This window comes from Danio rerio, chromosome 10 (genome assembly GCF_049306965.1).
Source record: "Danio rerio strain Tuebingen ecotype United States chromosome 10, GRCz12tu, whole genome shotgun sequence".
Taxonomy (NCBI): domain Eukaryota; kingdom Metazoa; phylum Chordata; class Actinopteri; order Cypriniformes; family Danionidae; genus Danio; species Danio rerio.
The window spans coordinates 21,770,044-21,789,933 of NC_133185.1; the positions used below are offsets into that span (position 1 = coordinate 21,770,044).

General features: G+C 35.1%; 1 protein-coding gene across 22 annotated transcripts in view; it reads left to right on the forward strand.

The window, feature by feature from the left end:
- Window positions 1–19,890, forward strand: part of unc13bb (unc-13 homolog Bb (C. elegans)) — a 150,496-nt gene that overhangs the window by 55,845 nt on the left and 74,761 nt on the right. For 12 of the 22 annotated variants that reach the window (XM_068223933.1, XM_068223934.1, XM_068223935.1 and 9 more), the window contains exons 4-8: window positions 7,261–7,378; window positions 7,971–8,094; window positions 11,885–11,958; window positions 18,555–18,612; window positions 19,396–19,425. In XM_068223933.1, the coding sequence (XP_068080034.1) occupies window positions 7,261–7,378; window positions 7,971–8,094; window positions 11,885–11,958; window positions 18,555–18,612; window positions 19,396–19,425 (404 nt within the window). The remainder of the gene's footprint in view (window positions 1–7,260; window positions 7,379–7,970; window positions 8,095–11,884; window positions 11,959–18,554; window positions 18,613–19,395; window positions 19,426–19,890) is intronic. The other 10 variants (XM_073914582.1, XM_073914586.1, XM_073914585.1 and 7 more) reach the window with 1 other exon arrangement.

Below are 19,890 nucleotides of genomic sequence, written 5' to 3' on the forward strand. Positions count from 1 at the left end.
AACAACTATCTTATTTTCACTTGAAATCAATTGCTTTATGGAAAACCTGAATAATTGATTTATTTATTTGCTTGCTCGCTTGGAGAAACTTGCTTGTGAAAACACAATAAAAGCTCAGTATTCGATATTAATGAAGCTGTAGTGCTGACCATGATCAATCAGGCAAGTTTTTAATACGGATAACTTTGCAGTTATAGTCATCCTGTGTGAAGGTTTAAAACTAACTGTTCTGAAATATATTGGACATTTTCAGAAATTTTTTTTCATGTAACCTAGTAACATTTTGTCCCATTCCTAATAAATTAAAGTACCTAGCTTTGTCAAAAGGACTGTAATGTAGTCTCATTCCGCATTGATGACTTAATGCTTTCTTGTTTTAATGGAAGTTCAGAAAGCCAGAAGTTCATGTAATTGAAAAGAGCTCTTAAATCTAGTCAGGCTTTGTGTGTTTTTACTCTCAGAGGAGCATTTAGAGGCAGCGCCAGGTTAATGAAATCATGTTCAGGCCCACTGGGAATAACAATACAGGCCACCAATAGTAGACAAACAATGAAAAGTGACTGATTGTATACTGATCATTGATTATATACTGCCTGCAGTATATTTTTTCAGTGTCAGTATTCTTAAAGTGTTAATGTGAAAGAGCCACTGTGAATCATATAATGTACATAAATGCACTTGACTAGAGCTTTGCACTATAATGTTGTCACGGTTGCAGGTTTGTGCGCTCTTCCGGAGTGTCTGTTTGATCATGTTGGTTTGTTTTTGTTCTCCACGTGTATCTGTTTTGATCACGTGTGATGACGGCACTCAGCTGGCTTGATTAGCTCGCCAACTGAGGCTCATATTCGGGTCTATATATGGGCCATGTTTTCTGTGTGTCTTTGTCAGTTTGTTACGTGTGCTCATGTGTGTGTTTCTGTCTGTGCTCAGGACCGTGAGGAGTTTCTGCTAGAGCCTGATTTCCTGCCTGATCCCTGTCCTGTTCCTCTAGCCCTAGCTCCGCACTTATTTGTTGCACCAGTTTGTTGAGTTTGACTGTGTCAAATAAATTCCTTTTGTTCACTCGCAATTAGATCTATCTGAACATTTATTTGAGTGTGACAAATGTACACTAATAGTTGGAGGTTGGTTTGATTTAAATAAATAAATAAATAAATAAACAAATGCAAAATTCCTAGTGCTCATTAAGCATGCAATTATTAAATCAAAATAAACAAAAACGTAGATAAAAAGGATACATTTGGATGTATTTTTATTATTTAAAATAACGTTTTTGTATTTTATTATATTTTAAAATATTATTTATTTATGTGAAGGCATAGCTAAATTTTTAGCATTATTACCATGGTCTTATGATCCATCAATTAATTATATTACATAAATAATATGTATGTTTGATGCTCACATCACAAATAATTTTTATTATTATTATACAGAACAGAAACAGGAATGCATTTTCATGAACATCCCAGTGAGCTCTTTATAATATACAATTTTGCAATTTTTTGTAATATATGATCAATTTAATGTGTTTTCTGAATAAATGTAGTGAAATATAAATACACTGTAAAACCCAACAATCAACTAGTAAAATAAGTGTAGTTGCAGATGCATGTGAAAATTAATTCTACTCATTTGAAAAGAGTTTTGAACTCAGTGTTGAAGGTAATGAGTTAATTAAATACCTCATTACTTCAACTTAAACGGGGTAAGTTCACAGTACTCGCATAGATTAGTTTTTAACTCTAATGGTTTGTAGCAATCGGTTTCCTCAAATGGTTTGAGTTGACTAAACTTATTGAGTTTTACAGTACTCAGTTGGTTTGAGTTCTCTTTATTTATTAGGTTTTATTGTGCCTAATTTGCTTAATTTACTCAAATAAATAAAGTTCACAGTACTCATTAGGATTCATTTTTGAACTTAAATGGTTAGTTGCAATCGGTTTCCTCAACGCTTTGAGTTACCTTAACTTATTGGGTTTTACAGTGTAGAACCACTTTGCTCTGTCTATGAATTGTTGCCTTCATTTTGATGCCATTAGTGTTATTTGCACACATTTCATTATTAATTATTTGGCACATGATTTGATCCAAAGCATTGTGAATTTAAAAAGACATTTTACAATAGATTTTTTTAATGATTTTGTCCCATTTACATTAATCTGTCCTTGAGGTATTTAAATAACTTATTAAACAGTACATTACTGTATGTAGAAATCATCTTGCAAGCATTGTCTTTAGTGGCATGCTAAGCTAATAGGCTAAGCTTTCTAACTGAGTATAATGAAAACACAATAAAATATGTATTTTTTTGCATCTCTGATTTAATGTGATAAAAGTTAAAAAATGAATGTTGTTTAAAGGTTTTTAGCTGGTTTATCATTCATCAGATTTCTATTCATATCCTTAGTGAACTTGAGTTTTAAATAAATCTCCAAGTGAAAAATTAGACACTGACAAAAGTGTTGCCGTTGATCCCAGTTGTAAGAGCAACAAAAAATAACTTGACTTCTAGTTGATCATTTGGAATAGTGGCAGAAGGTAGATTTTTCTGATGAATCATCTGTTGAACTGCATCCCAATCATCACAAATACTGCAGAACCCGCATGGACCCAAGATTCTCATAGAAATCGTTCAAGTTTGGTGATGGAAAAATCATGGTTTGGGGCTACATTCAGTATGGGGGTGCACAAGAGATCTGCAGAGTGCAGAGGCGACAATTCTTTTGTTAGGTAGTGTATAAACCATAATATCAGCGCTGCTCACCTCAATATTTAAAGTAATTGAGTGCACATTAACTGAAGATTGGTTAAACATTATTTAAGGTAGCAGTCTAAAGTAGCCTACAGCTAAACAATATTCAAAACCAGTGATGTGCTGCATATATTTTCTTTGAGCTAATTTCTGTTATGGTGAACTTCACGAGAGCTGCACACTGTTATCAGTTTGCCCTCTTTTCTTTACTCCTTTTTGAGACCTTAAACACTAATGATGATATAACAGCAATGGGATTAGAGCTGTTTTATAGCTCCTAATCTGCTAGTTTGATCAATGGACAAAATAAGTATGGCAATAAGTATTCAGATGTGTCAGACAGGATGTTTCCACCTGCATTTTTTAGCATAATTAACTGCGTCATCAAGCTCTATTGGTCTCTGTAGCAACCTTTCAATTAGTTATTAACCATCCCATCGCCATTTGGCATGTTCTGAAAAATGAACAAGAGCAAAATATATAGCAATAAGCAAACAAGGCGCTCTAAAGCATCTCATACTCGACGCACTTTGGAGGAAATTGAAAGCCCTAATGAATTATGAATGGATTTCCAAATGCTCCTCTTTATGTGCCGCTTTGTGTCTGCGTGCGTCTGTGTGTGTGGTTGCTCTTCTCTATTTATAACAAGCAGAGCTGCAGATAAAAAGCATGTTTGCCTCATTCAGTTGTAGAAAGAATTGTGTCTTGTTGGCAGATGGTGTGGAGCTGAAACGAATCGACCAGCACAAACATTTATTTTTTACACTGTATATGATTATGCAGATTAGACTTCAGCATTTGTGTAGTATTTTAGACTAATTCACTGGCCTTGAGCAAACTACTATTATTTATGACTTTTAGCAACACACACCTGATGTACAAATAAAGTGTGCTAAATGTCACCTAACATTTATTGCATTTCAAATATTTGACGCACATCTGTAAGTTTCTCAAACATAGAATATTGTCATACGCATTGATAAAATGCTTGGACCATGTGTTGAGGAAAGATTATACAGTATGTGATATTTGCTTTTGGCTTAACTTTTACCTGGTGTACAATAAAATTTTACCTGGTGTACAACAAACAGAATTTCACTATGAAATTCTGTTTGTATTTTTTCCACAATATTGTCAGATATACACTATTTTGAGGGATGTTTCTACAGCTTCCGAGAATCCAAAAAGAGCCACATATTGATAACTAATTTTATGATAGCTGTCTTAACATTAAGTTTTGGTTTAATTCCTCTTGTTACAGTTATGAAATAGTTTGATAACAGGCAGAAATGTTCATGGGCCCTTGTCATGACCACATTGAGTATGTTTACATGACACCAATAATCTGATTGTAATACAATTAAGACAATACTCTCATTAAGAGTCTACCATGTAAACAGCGATTTTTGATTACCTTAATCCAAATAAAGTCATAAACGTACAAAATATAACTCTGATTAAGACATGTGAAATACACCGATTTTAGTCACATTATTGAAGTGCAGTACAGATATGTAAACATCTTAATCAAACTATTATCGTTGTGCGGGATTTTGTGACAGGATATGCCATACACACAGCTGTTTGACGCTATTCTCAGCACCTACCGAGTCAGTGAGAGACTTTAAGATTATATTCAGGGCTTTACATTAACACCCGCCAACCTGCCAAATGCAGGTTGATTTCAACACTGGCGGTTTAGACAGACACCTCAACTAGCCACTTTGGCTGGTTGGAAATAATTTTTAAATCGTAGTTTTCTTAAAAGCAGGATTCGACAATAAGCATGGCCCAATATTTGTGCAAATGTGATCTAAGGTGAAGCAGCACGACTGACAAAAATTACTGTTTGCGCGAGCAAAAGAATGGTGATACAGAATGAAAGCATGATCATTCGTGCTAACAGCTGATGTGATGCGCGCGACTGTTAAAAAGCTCCCATTTACTTGTGGATAGCAACTGTGCCTAGAGAAAGCCCACTTGATTTGCGACTGATTCCCTTTGAAATAGACTGGACAAACAGCGATGATCATCCACCCACAGTCCTGCTGCTTTCAAGAGCTCAAGATTTAAAAAAATACACATTCTTTTGCAAGCAGCAGCGGTCACTGCTTCCATTTTAATTATTCTAAGTAGAGATTATTAACAGGCCCAACATTAACCGTGTGCACGTTTTTCACCTGTTTTTTCTTGCCTACAGTTATTTTTGTAAATATGGTTTAATTATCATTTTTTACAATAACATTGCTTTAATGGGATATTACTCCCCTTTTATGTGTAGTTAACTGGTGATCTGGAACTTTTAGCCTGGACAGATTACTGTGCATATTTTAGATGCATGACAATAATTATTTTTTAAATGTAATGTTTTTTTTAAAGTAAAGTTTTGTCCAATTAAAAAGTGCACCTATAAAGCTATATTTTCCTTGTTTTTACACATTAAAAAATTGTGGCAAAGAAATATTTATTTGGTGTGGTCAGGTGTGGTCAGAGATCAATTTGGTAAATTCTTAATTTTGAGCCCTGAAAAGACATGAAATCAAAACTAATTGCAATGTGTCACAAGCCGTTTGCTCATGCACACTGAGCAAGCTAATACACAATACACACAAGAAGTTGAATGAATGAAAAGGCATGTGAACATAACACAAAACAGCAAAATATATATTCCCAACAAGAAAAGTGTGGCTAGTGAAAATGGCGAGTGGCTAGTAATGTTGAAAATCTGCTAGCCACGGTGGCTGGTGATTAAAAAAGTTAATGTCAAGCCCTGATCATAATATTGTCTTATTCAGATTAAGGCAAATAATTCAATTACTGATGTTCATGTAAATGTAGTTAGTGAAATGGTCTATAGCTTTTCTTGAATTTTTTTATGTGTACATAGTTAGACACCTGCTCCTGGAAGACTCAGATGATGAAGATGAAGCTAATAAAGAGTTGTGGTCTTTGTGAAGTGCTCCACAGACTGCAAATATATGTAGGTCAGGCACTCAAACCAATTGGAGCATCAATTAACACACACTGCACAATTTTTCTCTAAATATTCACCGCTAATCAAAACTTATAAAGTTTTTAAAATGCGTCTTGTTTAAAATAGGTATTTTTTAAATTAAGGATTTTCAAATGGTACAAACCACAAAGACAATCAGACAAACAAACTGCAAGTGCTGCCAAATAAATAAAAATGTAGAAATGTATCGGTTTTTAATCAATACAAAAACAAAAGAAGCCAGATCTTTCCTGAAATAAAAATTCAGAGTTTGTGGAGAAAGGATTGGAGAAGTTCCCAAAGTCTCCTGAATTTGTCCGGTTTTTGGTTGAGGTCATAGGTTATTTTTTTCCAAAAGAAGAAAGACTGACAACTGAGAAATCCACATGGAAAAAGTTGGAATTTGAGATGTAGGACATTTTAGTAATGTACATTTCTTAGCCAGAAATGTAAGAGTTGTAAACAGAGGTTTGAGGTCTGAGCTAAAAAGGTCTTCAGGAATGTTAAAATAGGTCTTTTAATCTCTTATTTCATTTCAAGGCTTTATTTGTTGACAAATGTGATAAAATGGTGATACCATTGGCCAGCTTTATCTGGGATGGGCTTAAAATTGTGATGCTATTACTGGAATTAATTTGTAGCATTAAATAGAAGTTTTATAACAAACAACGAACTGCTGCCAAAGGTGCATCAACAAAGTATTGAGCAAAGGCTGTGAATACTTATGTACATGTGATTTTTCAGTGTTTTTATTTTTAATAAATTTGTAACAATTTAAAACAAATCCTTTTCACATTGTCCTTATGGGGTATTGTGTGTAGAATGTTAAGGAAATTAATAAATTTAATCCATTTTGGAATAAGGTTGTCACATCCTAAAATGTGGAAGAAGTGAAGCGCTATGAATACCTTCCAGATGCACTTTAAACATACGTAAATAGGCCACCTCTACAGGCTTTAGCATCTTCTAGTGGATCAGACCGTACCATCAATGTGCCTGTGAGATGAGTAATCAATAAGGAAGTAAAGAAAGAGAAACAAACTGCAACATAAAATACAACAAAAACACTGGTCATAACACCAACATAAAATAGGCATGATGTACCACAAGGCTCAGCGCTGGAACCATTGCTTTTCCACCTTGTACATTTGTAAAAATGAGTTTTTACAGAGTTTTTACAGCACACTGATGTTTCTCTAGATTGTCTTCTAATTTCCTTGTGGAACTGACATACCAATTCACAGTATAAAAACAGATTTTGCTAGATTCAGAAAAAAAAAAAAAAAACATTAGATATCTAAAATATCTGATGAAAAAACATGTGTCAAAATGGGATAATTTTGAAGAATATTCTGTGGTGTTCCTCATCAGTCAAGAACTTGACTTTGGCTGTGCTGTTTGATTAGTAATAAATCAAAATACATTAGTTCTTTATTTATAATGCACTGAAAATTAAACATTACCAGCAGTTCCAATCACTCACAGAAACTGTTGTCTTTGTGGCCTTCAGTGAGATCAGCCGGCTGGACCTGGGTCTCATCGTGGAGGTGTGGAACAAAGGGCTCATCTGGGACACCATGTTAGGAACTGCCTGGATCCCACTGAAAAACATCTGCCATTCAGACGAGGTCTGGAAATAATTTGCAACTCGTTTAATTCTTACATTGTTCTATTTACAATACCTTTTTTTAAAAAACAATATTAGTTTCACATTCTTAACTGTGCCATTTCACTGAACTTAGTCATCAGTTCAAGCTAAAGACTCTAAAGGTCTAGTGTGAAGTGGTGCAGAGCTCAGGAAATATTGTCATTGTCATACTTTATTCAAAGTGACTGATGGTATATTGATGTACATCTGCTTTTAAATGGTTTCCTTTATGAAAGTGCGAGAGGAAATTATAATCCAGTACAAAACCAATGAATAATAATTAATAATTGATTATACTGCAGTCAATGCGTGCTTCATACAGTGAGTTAATTGTTTATCTGTATTTGTTTAGTTAAAACCTTTATTACTTAAATAATAAGTTTTAGTTTAACTTTTTTTGCTAAATAATTTTGTCATTCAGATCACATAAGTAAGCCATTTCCTCTTCCCAGAATTCTATTTTGATGGCTTAATTAATCTTGTAGGGCTTTTGTGCCAATCAGACATCTTTTTTGGCCACAACTGTATACTTCTGCAGTTTTTCTGTAATAAATAATTTTTTTTCTGAGCAGGAGGGCGCTGGGGAATGGATATTTCTTGACTCTGAAGTTTTGATGAAGGCAGATGAGATTTATGGGACTAAAAACCCGACGCCACATCGAGTCCTTCTGGACACTCGCTTTGAACTGCCCTTTGGTAAGATTTTCATTTTCAAAGTGCTTTGTATTATCAATCACAAGAGTCATCGTTTACTGTAATATATATTTTATTTTAATTTTAAAAAGGTATTAATTTTATCAAAAGTGCAAAGTTACAAAAGTCTTTTATTTCAAATTAATTTTGTTCTTTTGACTGTTTTATTTAATAATCCTGAAAAATTCCAGTTTCCACAAAAATATAAAGCATTTTTATCTTTTATCTTTATATTTACAAAAAAATCAGCAAGGCGTTTGTAATTTAAAAAGGACAGAAGTGTCTTGCTGATCTTTTGAAAAAAGGCTGTTTGAAATCAATCGCATCTGCCTGTCTGGTGATTTGGCTTTCCATTGATTTGTTTAATGTCATCAGGCATGAGTAAATGTCCTTTGGGAAGCTACTTTCTTTCTAATAAAACATTAGCTCTATCCAAAACTGCTGTCATTCACTTTTGATGAATGATAGAGCTTAAAGGACAGTTTCTGTAACCTGATAATACTCTAGCCCGGTTTACTCCTGGTATTATTATGCATTTTATGACATTCCAATTACAAACGGACAACAGTTGTAGATGGGATATAAAACATTTGAGCTTGTCCTCTTTTTGACGACTGCTGTTTTTTTTTTTTCAGCTTAGAATTTGCTAATAATTCACTTGTTTTTGCAAAATGTATGAGATGTTTCTTCTGTTCTGCTGATTTTCAAGCGGAAACTGTGTTTCTTGGTGATTCTTAAAAAGCAGAAAACTGCTACTGGCACTTTAAAAGTAAAAACAACATTAAATGTATAGGCTAAACAAAATGAAATCTTGTGGCTCATGTAACACATGTTGGAGGCTTATGAATGAATTATGAAAATCTGTCTGTCTGAGAGTAAATGAACTAAATTAACATTTTTGGCTGTACTCTCCTTTTAATACCAGGTGGAAATTGGATCCATGTTTCAGAGAGAAAAAAGGAGCCTTAAGCCTTTCAGATGCTGCTTGAATTATTACTTTGATTTCCTCCTCATTGTGAAAGATTTAACAAAAAATAATGACATTTTCCCAGCTGTGTCTGCATCGTGAGTGGAGCAGTGGGCTGTAAATAAAAAATGTGTGTTGGTAAGCAAGCTGCAGGTTGTTGGGATGTGAAAGGTCGAAGCAGTGCGTTTGGCCTGGATGCCTGCCATTGATCCCATTCATAAGCCTGACTGTTTTATCCGAGGACTTTGAAGCTGTTCTCCTCTTGTTCAAAATGTTCAAAGGCGGCTGCGCACAGTATTTGATGCTTTGCTCACATTGCACACACTTCCAATTGGTTATCAAAATGCTTTTGTCCGTCATTATGCAAATAAGCATTACATCTAAAATCAAAAGTGTAAGAAAGTTTTTAAAACATTTATGTAATACGTTTGCATCTCTGACTAGTTTTTTAAAGTTCAGATGTCATAGCAATACTTATAATATATTTACATTTATAATTCATTCATTCTTTTATTTTTCCTCCGCTTAGTCTCTTTATTTATCAAGGTTTGCCACAGCAGAATGAACCGGCAACTTGTCACGCATATGTTTTACAAAGCAGATGGCCTTTTAGCTGCAACCCAGCCTATACTCATACACATTTAGAGAACATGCAAACTCCACTCAGAAATGCCAACTAGCCCAGCCGGAACTCAAACCAGCGAACTTTTTGCTGCTAGGGGACAGTTTTAACCACTGAGCCACCATGTCGCCCACATTTTAATTCAATTTTATATATTTTGATGTTTTTGTAACCCTTAAAAATAATGGTCCAATAGTTAATTTTAGTTGATGTATCGACTTGCAATACATGAACTAAAAATAAACATTCAGGTACAGGATTTATTAATAACTGTTTAACATTTACTGAGTTGTTAAAACACTGCGAGTTAGCTAACAATGAACTTTATTTTCATTAACTAATTTTAAATGGATAGTTCGCCCAAAATTTTAAATTCTGCCATCATTTATTATTGACATCCTTGGCTTGTTCTAAACCAGCTTGAGTTTTATGTTCTGTCGAAAACAAGAGAAGATAGTTTGTAGAATGTTGGAAACCCGTAACTATTGACTGTCTTAGTATTTGTTTTTGTTACTATGAAAGACAATGGGTTACAGGTTTCCAACAATCTGCCTTAGAATAAGCCAAGGGTGTGTAAATGATGACAGATTTTTTTTGGAGGGGGGGGGGGGGGGGGGGGGGTGAACTATCTATGTAAAGGTTTCTTTTAGTATTTTTGTTAGCCATTAAATTAATTTGAACAGTCTATTTCTCGGTTAATGAGCGTAAATTATAATTCAAGAAAATTATTGAACTAAACTACCCTGACTTTTTTTAGACACATTGCACTCTACTGTTAGCAAATACCTTAACAAAAGGTGTAGTAGATGATCAGCCAAAATGCTAACCGGTAAGCATAATATCTTTGAAACATAGTCCCTCCCATGCTATCCAAAGCCACGCCTCCTGAAACACGAACGCACGCACCTTAAAGATACCCGCAGATAACCCACTAGTTCATGTAATTTTCCAGATAGAAAACTTTATAATACTACAGTTTTGGACAAAAAGCACTATTATATCTAGCACGTTTTCAGTTATGTAGTTAACAAGCAAAAATTATCATAATGTTCAATATTTAATGCATGCAAAAATTGTTGGTGTTACTCTCTCTTACGCTTTGTCCTAGAGCAACTACTGTATGCTTAGTGCTTGGCCGGCGCTGTGCAGGAATTACACTTAATACTAAGCCATACCTGCATGCCATTTCAGACCAAATTTTCAGAGTAGCATGGTAAATAATATAGAGAGCACGTCACGGGCTGTCATTGTTCAAAAATGAACCAATGTGAATATAAAACCACCTTCAACCCAGTAAAGCTGGCTAGAATAGCGCGATTTACTTATGTTTTGTTGTTGAATAAAAATCTAAATTGTCGATGCTGTAAAAAGACCCTAATGAAAATAGTCGCATCAATCGTTCACCAGTAGATTTTAGTGACTGAACAACACTTCCGTGCATATAATCCATTCATAACACAACACAATCTACTTGACTAATAGTTTTAAAACAGAACATTAACTCTCTAAAAGAAATACTTCAGCCATGGTGAAAATACTGGACAAATATGACTTTCCACTTCAACACCTACTATAATAATGTTATAACATGAAATGCACATTATAATTGTCTTAAACCCAACATGGTTGCGGAGATGTGTTTACTACAGATTGCCCTGAGAGACACTGAAAACAGTCATCATGAGCAGCTTCTATGAAAAGGTTAATTACAGTGGAATACATTCTTTGTTATTTGCACTAAATTGCACTAATTTGTACTGAATTCCACTAAATCATATCACAATCTTAAGTTAAAATTGATTAAAAAGTTTCTGTCGTCCATGTATATTTACACAACATTAGATTTTTTTAAAATGAATACCAGAGTTTAACAAACATGGTTTGCTTGCAGAGTAACCGGTATTGTGAGTTTGACAAAAAACTGCTGATTCTTTTCCTACTCCTTAAAGTATTGCAACAGAGACCGAATTCTTCAGCACTGCATAACTTTATCCCTGTAATTACATTTAAGGTGAAGCATCAAGTAATGCACTGTTTGTTTTTTTTGACTCGCAGACTATTTTTGAGGTCCCTCGACCAAGTAGCTCATTACATATTTAAAAGGTCTAAATACATAATCCATAAGGTTTTGGCTCATGTAAATGGTTAGCATGAAGTTTTCTGGCTCAGACTGCAGCGTTCATGGCTTTCTCTCTATTTTTAAGAAATCCCAGAGGATGAGGCTCGATACTGGACTGGTAAACTGGAGCGCATCAATGCTATGGGCATTCATGATGAGGTAAGACCGAATAACAGCATACCTTCATTATTTAACTACATGGGAACTTCAGTTACAAACAATAGTCCGTATTGGTGTTTTTTCCAAGAGGTCGTTGAGGTGGCTTGACAATTTGATGAATGCATGTGCACTGCATTTTGCCACAGTTGCTGTTATAATTTAACCTAACAAGGAAGCATGGTCTGTTAAATATTCCTCATTCCTCATGTTATAGTATCTGAAGTTATGTAACATGAGTAAATCATAGTGAAAATATTTTATTGTGCAATAAGCATGATTTTATCCAATTACTTTATTTGTGGTTATCTTTAACGATATCTGATAAAAATAAATAATAAGTATTTATAGTTAATATTATATTTATAATAATAAAGGTATAACAAATAAGTTTTAATCTATTCAATTATTTCAAGATTTCAGATCATTTTAATGTGTCTCACTTTAACTTGCCGCTTTAAATATGCATAATTATTGACTAGCTAAATAACTATAATTTAAGTAAAATATTAAGTCATTAAGACAGTTTTTCTAAATCATGTATATCAAGTTGCAGAATATACTAAAGATGACAATGAGTATGATGGTGATGTTGGTGGCAGGTAAAAGTTTTCAATGCATGTGTAGTTATTTGTAATATTTTGTTTTTGTTTCCCTCTTGTTTTTTTAATAATTAACATCACAGCTTTTTTATGGGGTCAGCATGTGTGTGTTTGAGTTGTTTTTGTAGTGCAATAATGTGAGATTTAAGAAATACTGAAGTTATCAGTTGTCCAGGGCAATCACTATAATTAAATCACTATCAAGTTTTTGGTGAATATTAATTCGGCTTGGCATTCACTAATTCAAGACCTTCACTAATTTGTTTTAAATAGTGACAAATTGTGACATGTAATAGCAAATATTTTATGTTGTGCCCTCTTGCACATATATGATTATAAAAACAAAACAAAATTAACAACATGCTGTACAGAAAGTAGAGTTTAGAGTCAAGAGACACTGCATTTTCCAGAATATACATGTACAGGATGCATTTTCATAATCTGAAATGAGTTTATATAATTCAGTTTACTTTAAGCAGGTGCAACTATATAAACCTACTAAATAAGGTTTATAGCAAATGTGACCATTAGTGATGCAACGATTATAGATTTTAGTTGTACAATTGTAGTCTGAGAAATAACCACGGTTTCACAGTTATCAAGATTATTATGGATTCATTCATTTTAAACCCCGCTAGTTTAGAAAATTAGATGAAAACTCTTTTTATTTTACAGTGGTATTTATTGCTGCTCAATAACTAATAATACAGCACAAAATAATATAAAAAACAAACAATAGTAAATTTCTCTCTTTGTGCTTAAAAATAAGTGAATGATTTTGACATTTAAACAGAAATAATTTTACACTGTAAATAAATGACAGAACAATAAACAAATAAAAAGAAGAATAAATTTAAATAAAAAAAAACAGTATGTGTCTAATGCAGGGCTTGAATTTACCCGTGCTCCCAACTTCAAAATTTAGGAGCATCAGACAAATTTTGTAGTACCCACCAAAAACTTAGTTCAGGACAAAGAAAAAAAACAGAAACAAATTTTAATAACTTACTAATGCTGTGATGACTTATTGATATTTGTGCAATAATTCCAAAATGACTGTCTAATAAATATGAAATATTAATGATGATGAAGATGACAAAAATACTAAATACTAAAAATACTAACAATGAAAAACATGTTTCATTATCATGCTGCCTTGAATGTGTGAGTTATCTGCTAATAAAAAGTCCTATTATTACTTTGTAAAAAAAAGTAAATCTATGGTTTGCATCGAAAAAATAAAGCATTGCAGTAAGAAATTTTTATTTTGCACTATTGTTTTATATGCTGGTCAATTACCTGGTTGAGGTCGGAGGACACTGCTACTCATGCAGCTCTTTCTACTAATTTCTCTTTTTCCCACACTCCTCGTCAGACAGGGAGAGGGGGTGGGACTGGACTACTGATTTCCAAAGAATGGAAATTTACTCTGCGACCGTCCCTGCCAACAATCAGCTCTTTTGAATTCCATGCAGTCACCATTATCCACCCCTTCTACATAAATGTGGTTGTCATCAACCGCCCACCGGGTACATTAGGTCACTTCTTAGATGAACTGGATGTTCTTCTCTCATCTTTTTCTAATTATGACACTCCCTTGTTGGTGCTAGGTGACTTCAACATTCACATTGAGAGACCGCAAGCTGCTGACTTTCAGACTCTGCTTGCCTCTTTTGACCTCAAAAGAGCACCTACTTCTGCTACCCACAAATCAGGTAATCAGCTAGACCTTATTTGCACACGACATTGCTTCGCTGATCAAACACTAGTAACTCCACTACAAATATCCGATCATTTCCTTCTGTCCCTCAACATCCACATTACTCCTGAGCCGCCACACACTCCAACACTGGTTGCCTTTCGTAGAAACCTACGCTCTGTCTCACCCAATAGACTATCTACCATTGTTTCAGACTCTCTTCCTCCATCTTGCAAACTCTCTGCACTTGATACGAACAGTGCCACTGATACACTCTGCTCCACACTAGCATCATGTCTAGACAGATTATGTCCTCTTGCATCCAGGCCAGCCCGTGCCAGTCCTCCTGCACTCTGGCTCTTGGATGCTCTCCGTGAGCATCGCTCAAAACTTCGGGCAGCATAGAGAATTTGGCGGAAAACTAAAAATCCTGCACAGCTCTTAACATACCAAACTCTTTTGTCTTCTTTCTCGGCTGAAGTTACTTCTGCAAAGCAGACATATTTCCGTCAGAAAATCAACAATGCCACTAGTCCTCGCCTACTTTTTAAAACATTTTCCTCCCTCCTCTATCCTCCATCTCCGCCCGCATCCTCCACACTTACTACTGATGACTTTGCTACATTCTTTTGCACCAAAACTGCAAAAATCAGTGCTCAATTTGCTGCACCTACAACAAACACGCAAGAGACACCACCAACACCACACACACTCACCTCTTTTTCTCAGCTCTCTGAGTCTGAGGTGTCCAAACTCGTGCTATCTAGCCATGCAACCACCTGTCCACTTGATCCCATTCCCTCTCATCTCTTGCAAGCCATCTCTCCTGCAGTCATACCAACACTGACTCACATAATTAACACATCTCTTGACTCTGGTTTATTCCCCACTTCATTTAAGCAGGCTAGGGTAACCCCACTGCTAAAGAAACCCAACCTGGACCATACACTACTTGACTACTTGAAAACTACAGACCAGTATCCCTGCTTCCATTCATGGTCAAGATTCTGGAGAAAGTAGTGTTCAATCAAGTCCTGGACTTTCTTACTTAAAACAATCTCATGGACAACAAGTAATCCGGCTTTAAGAAAGGCCACTCAACTGAGACTGCCCTGCTCTCGGTCGTGGAGGATCTCAGACTGGCTAAAGCAGACTCAAAGTCCTCAGTCCTCATCTTGCTGGATTTGTCAGTTGCTTTTGACACTGTAAACCACCAGATCCTGCTATCTACGCTTGAGTCACTGGGCGTTGCGGGCACTGTTATACAATGGTTCAGATCTTACCTCTCTGACAGGTCATTCAGGGTGTCTTGGAGGGGAGAGGTGTCCAACCTACAGCATCTAAACAATGGGGTACCTAAAGGCTCTGTTCTTGGGCCACTTCTCTTCTCCATCTACACGTCATCTCTAGGATCAGTCATCCAGAAACATGGATTCTGCTACCACTGCTATGCTGATGATACCCAGCTATACCTCTCTTTCCATCCTGATGATCCCTCGGTTTCAGCTCGCATCTCAGCCTGCCTGCTGGACATTTCACGCTGGATGAAAGATCATCATCTTCAGCTTAACCTCGCAAAAACGGAAATGCTTGTAGTTTCTGTCAACCCGACTCTACACCATAACTTTTCAATCCAGATGGATGGGGCAACCATTACTGCATCCAAAATGGTGAAAAGCCTTGGAGTAACAATTGATGACCAACTACACTTCTCTGACCACATTTCTAGAACTGCTTGATCGTGCAGATTCGCACTCTATAACATCAGAAAGATCCGACCCTTCTTATCTGAACATGCAGCTCAACTCCTTGTTCAAGCTCTTGTTCTCTCCAAACTGGAATACTGCAACTCTCTACTAGCGGGGCTTCCAGCTAACTCTATCAAGCCTCTTCAGCTGCTCCAGAACCCAGCAGCATGAGTGGTCTTCAATGAACCTAAAAGAGCACATGTCACTCCGCTGCTCATCCGTTTGCACTGGCTGCCAGTTGCTGCTCGCATCAAATTCAAAGCTCTGATGGTTGCCTACAAAGCGACTTCTGGCTTTGCTCCTTCTTATCTGCTCTCACTGCTGCAGATCTATGTGCCCTCCAGAAACTTGTGAATGAACGTTGCCTCGTGGTTCCATCCCAAAGAGGGAAGAAATCACTTTCGCGAACGCTTACGTTCAATCTGCCCAGTTGGTGGAATGAACTCCCTAACTGCATCAGAACAGCAGGCACTCGCTGTTTTCAAGAAATGACTAAAAACTCAACTATTTAGTCTCCACTTCACTTCCTAATCTGCAATTGCCTCTCTGGATATACCACTAACTGTACTCAAAAAAATAAATAAATAAATAAATAAAAAATAAATAAAAAATTACTAAAAATTTTTTTTTTAAAAATTACTAATACTTTCATTCTTAGACTTTACAGACCTGAAACTTGCCTATAGCACTTATTCATTGTTGCTCTTATAGTTGTGTAAATTGCTTCCTTGTCCTCATTTGTAAGTCGCTTTGGATAAAAAAAATGTAAATGTACATTGAATAAACAGAAAGAATGAACGAAAGAAAGGAAGAAAATTCTCACTTCTGCACCTCTTTAAAAGTTTTGGTTTGGGTTTGGTCATTGTAAATGCTCAGTCTCGTTATGCTCTTGATTTTCACCTCTCTGTGAAAATCAAAAAAAAAAAAAAAAAAAAAGCCGGCGAGTCAGCCGACCCATACAGTATAAGCGGGGCAGAGCAGGATTCCCCCAATGACCACCAGCACAATACCATTGTCATGAGCCACAGTTTCAGTTCAAACTTAGTAAAGGTGAGCTTCTTTGGCAAGGATGTGTAAGGGTTAGGTTTTACATTACGTGGACATTTGCGCTGAACACATGGTGAATGCAACGCATCGAGATTTACACCATTAAACAGCTGATCCACTCTGAGTCTTTCAGCGCTCTCTCAGAAATCACTCGGTTGATCTCGGCTGGTGGATTAACATTCACTACATGATTGCTGTTATCCCAACGAGGTGCGCCTGAAAAGCGTGAGCGCGCTGCGTCGTGTGCGCGTCCCTCCCTATATATTACAGTCTATATGGTCTCTCCATTGGAAATAATGAACTTGCACGAGCTTGCATTAGTTAATAGCCTCAGTCATAGTTAACCTAGTGTGTGTGGTTATTAGTCTTAGTGACAAACTAGCTCACAGTTTAGTTGCAGCAGTTTTGTTCCGTACAGAAACACAGTGTTGAGAAGCCTTTGCGATTAATTAACCGTGATTAATTAAAGCGCAGTTAAAAGTGAAACCGGTTAATCGTTGCATCCCCAGTGACCATACATAATAGAAGAGTGCAGAAGAAAAAAAATAAAATAAAAAACAAATTTCCTAACATTTTAAGATTTACAATGAAAATCCATTTATAACCACTTGTTTGATGAACAAAGTAGCTCTCTCATATATGTACACTAAAAGACAAAAATAATGTTAATTTACAAATGCATACTGTAAATGAATCGTCCAAAATTCTGCATAGTATTCCATAATATTTTCAGAAATTTTTAAAAAATTTAATAATTATACACAGTATATTTAGATATATTTACAAAAGTAAATAAATAGATTTTATCTTATTATTTATATCTTATCTAGTTGAAGTGAAAATTTGTCTGCTGTGGATTTGCATGCACATTTCCCATATTTTCCTGTTTGTATTTTATTTGAATCTGCATGTTTAGTAACCTGGGCTGTTAGCCAAAGACATATACTGTACACAGATGCCTCACTAGCAGATATTTTTATGAACTGCTACAAGTAAACCATCCTCAATGTTGGGCTAGTTAATGCAGGTTCATAAATACTGGAGATCAAACAGAATACACACTTAAATAGTTTAAACATTTGTATATATATTTTTTCCTACTGCCATAGTCGGAACCAAAAAGGCTACTATGGAAGTCAATGGCTGCTTTAATCCATCATGCTTTGGTATACCTTTCTTTGTGTTCAACAGAAGAAGGAAACTCAAACAAGTTTGTGGATGATAGATTTGAGTAAATGTTTTTTTTTTGGGTTAACTATATTCCTTTAATACAATCAAAATGTTAATGTAGATTTTGACAACAGCTATGTTGTTGAATTTTGGAAAACTCGTAGATTTTTTTTGTAAGTGACCTGTCATTGTCCCTTGCCAATGTGTCTGGAGTAGTCATATCTGTCATGTACATTTCTATGTTGTTAACTACCATAACAGAAGTACTTTTTAATCACACTTTATTCATTCTTTACTAACTCTTACTGTCTTGTTTTCTCTGCCTTGTTTTAGTTTCCCTTACAGGATGAAGTAGTGGGTCGTCCTCTGCCCTGTGCTGCTTCTCAGTGCTGTGAGTGACAATATCTCACACTAGATGGAGCCACAGCCTCATGCCTGATGCTTCACTGCACTCTCCACTCCCCTCCTTGTTACATTTGAAAAGCATATTTGTTCACATACAATTGCAATCTAAATTTTTATACCCCCTGAATTATTAGCCCCTCTGTTTATTTTTTTCCCAAATTTCTGTTTAGCGGAGAGATTTTTTTCAAGACATTTCTAAACAGAGAAGTTGTATAGACTCATCTCTAATAACTGATTTATTTTATCTTTGCCATGATGAAAGTGTATAATATTTTTCTATATATAATTTCAAGACACTTCTATACAGCTTAAAGTGATATTTAAAGACTTAATCAGGTTAATTAGGTTAATAGGCAGGTTAGGGTAATTAGGCAAGTTATTTTATAATGATGGTTTGTTCTGTAGACTATTGAAAAAATATAGCATAAAGGGAAAATAATTTTCACCTTAAAGTGATTTTTTTTTAAATTAATAATTGTTTTTATTGTAGCCAAAATAAAACAAATAAGACTTTCTTTAGAAGAAAAAATATTATCAGACATACTGTGAAATTTTATTTTCTCTGTTAAACATCATTTTGAAAATAAATATATATAAAAAAAAAAGAATCTAACCGCGTTTAATATTTCTGATTGCAATTGTATGTTCCCTGAAGCAGCTTAAAATTGTATAAAGCACAAGAAAATCCCCATTTGAATTGAAATGTCAGTTTTTGTAAATGGATTTGTGTTTGCACTCTTTTCTCACTTTTGATTTTTAATGTCACCAGGCAACTATTTTGGATGGGCTGACAGCCAGAGTATGTAACGTGTATTTAGATTTTATATAGTAACCCTTTATTGTAGATTATTCCCTGGAACCCCTCCTGGACCCTAAAATCTCATTTGTTCCTTCATGTGAGCCCATGAATGTATTCATGCACAAGTAAAATTGCATGCAATGGACTTATAGCAAATGAACAAACACTTTTGTATGTGAATGTGTCATGTTTACTATTAAGAGAGTACACAAAACTAACCAATAAACTTCAATAAGCTTATTATCAAGCAGTTTAAGTTATTTTAAGCTAAAAAAGTAATGAAAAATGAGTGATACAGAAACTCTGAATCATAAGTTCTTTTACTTGAACATTTAGGTGGCGTAACCTTATGTTTGTCAATCTATTTGTGCATCTTGTGCCATTTAGCCTAATTATGCCATGTACATATTCTCTTCAAAGGCACAATATTTTCCATGAATGTTTGGGTGTTTTAAGACTGAATGC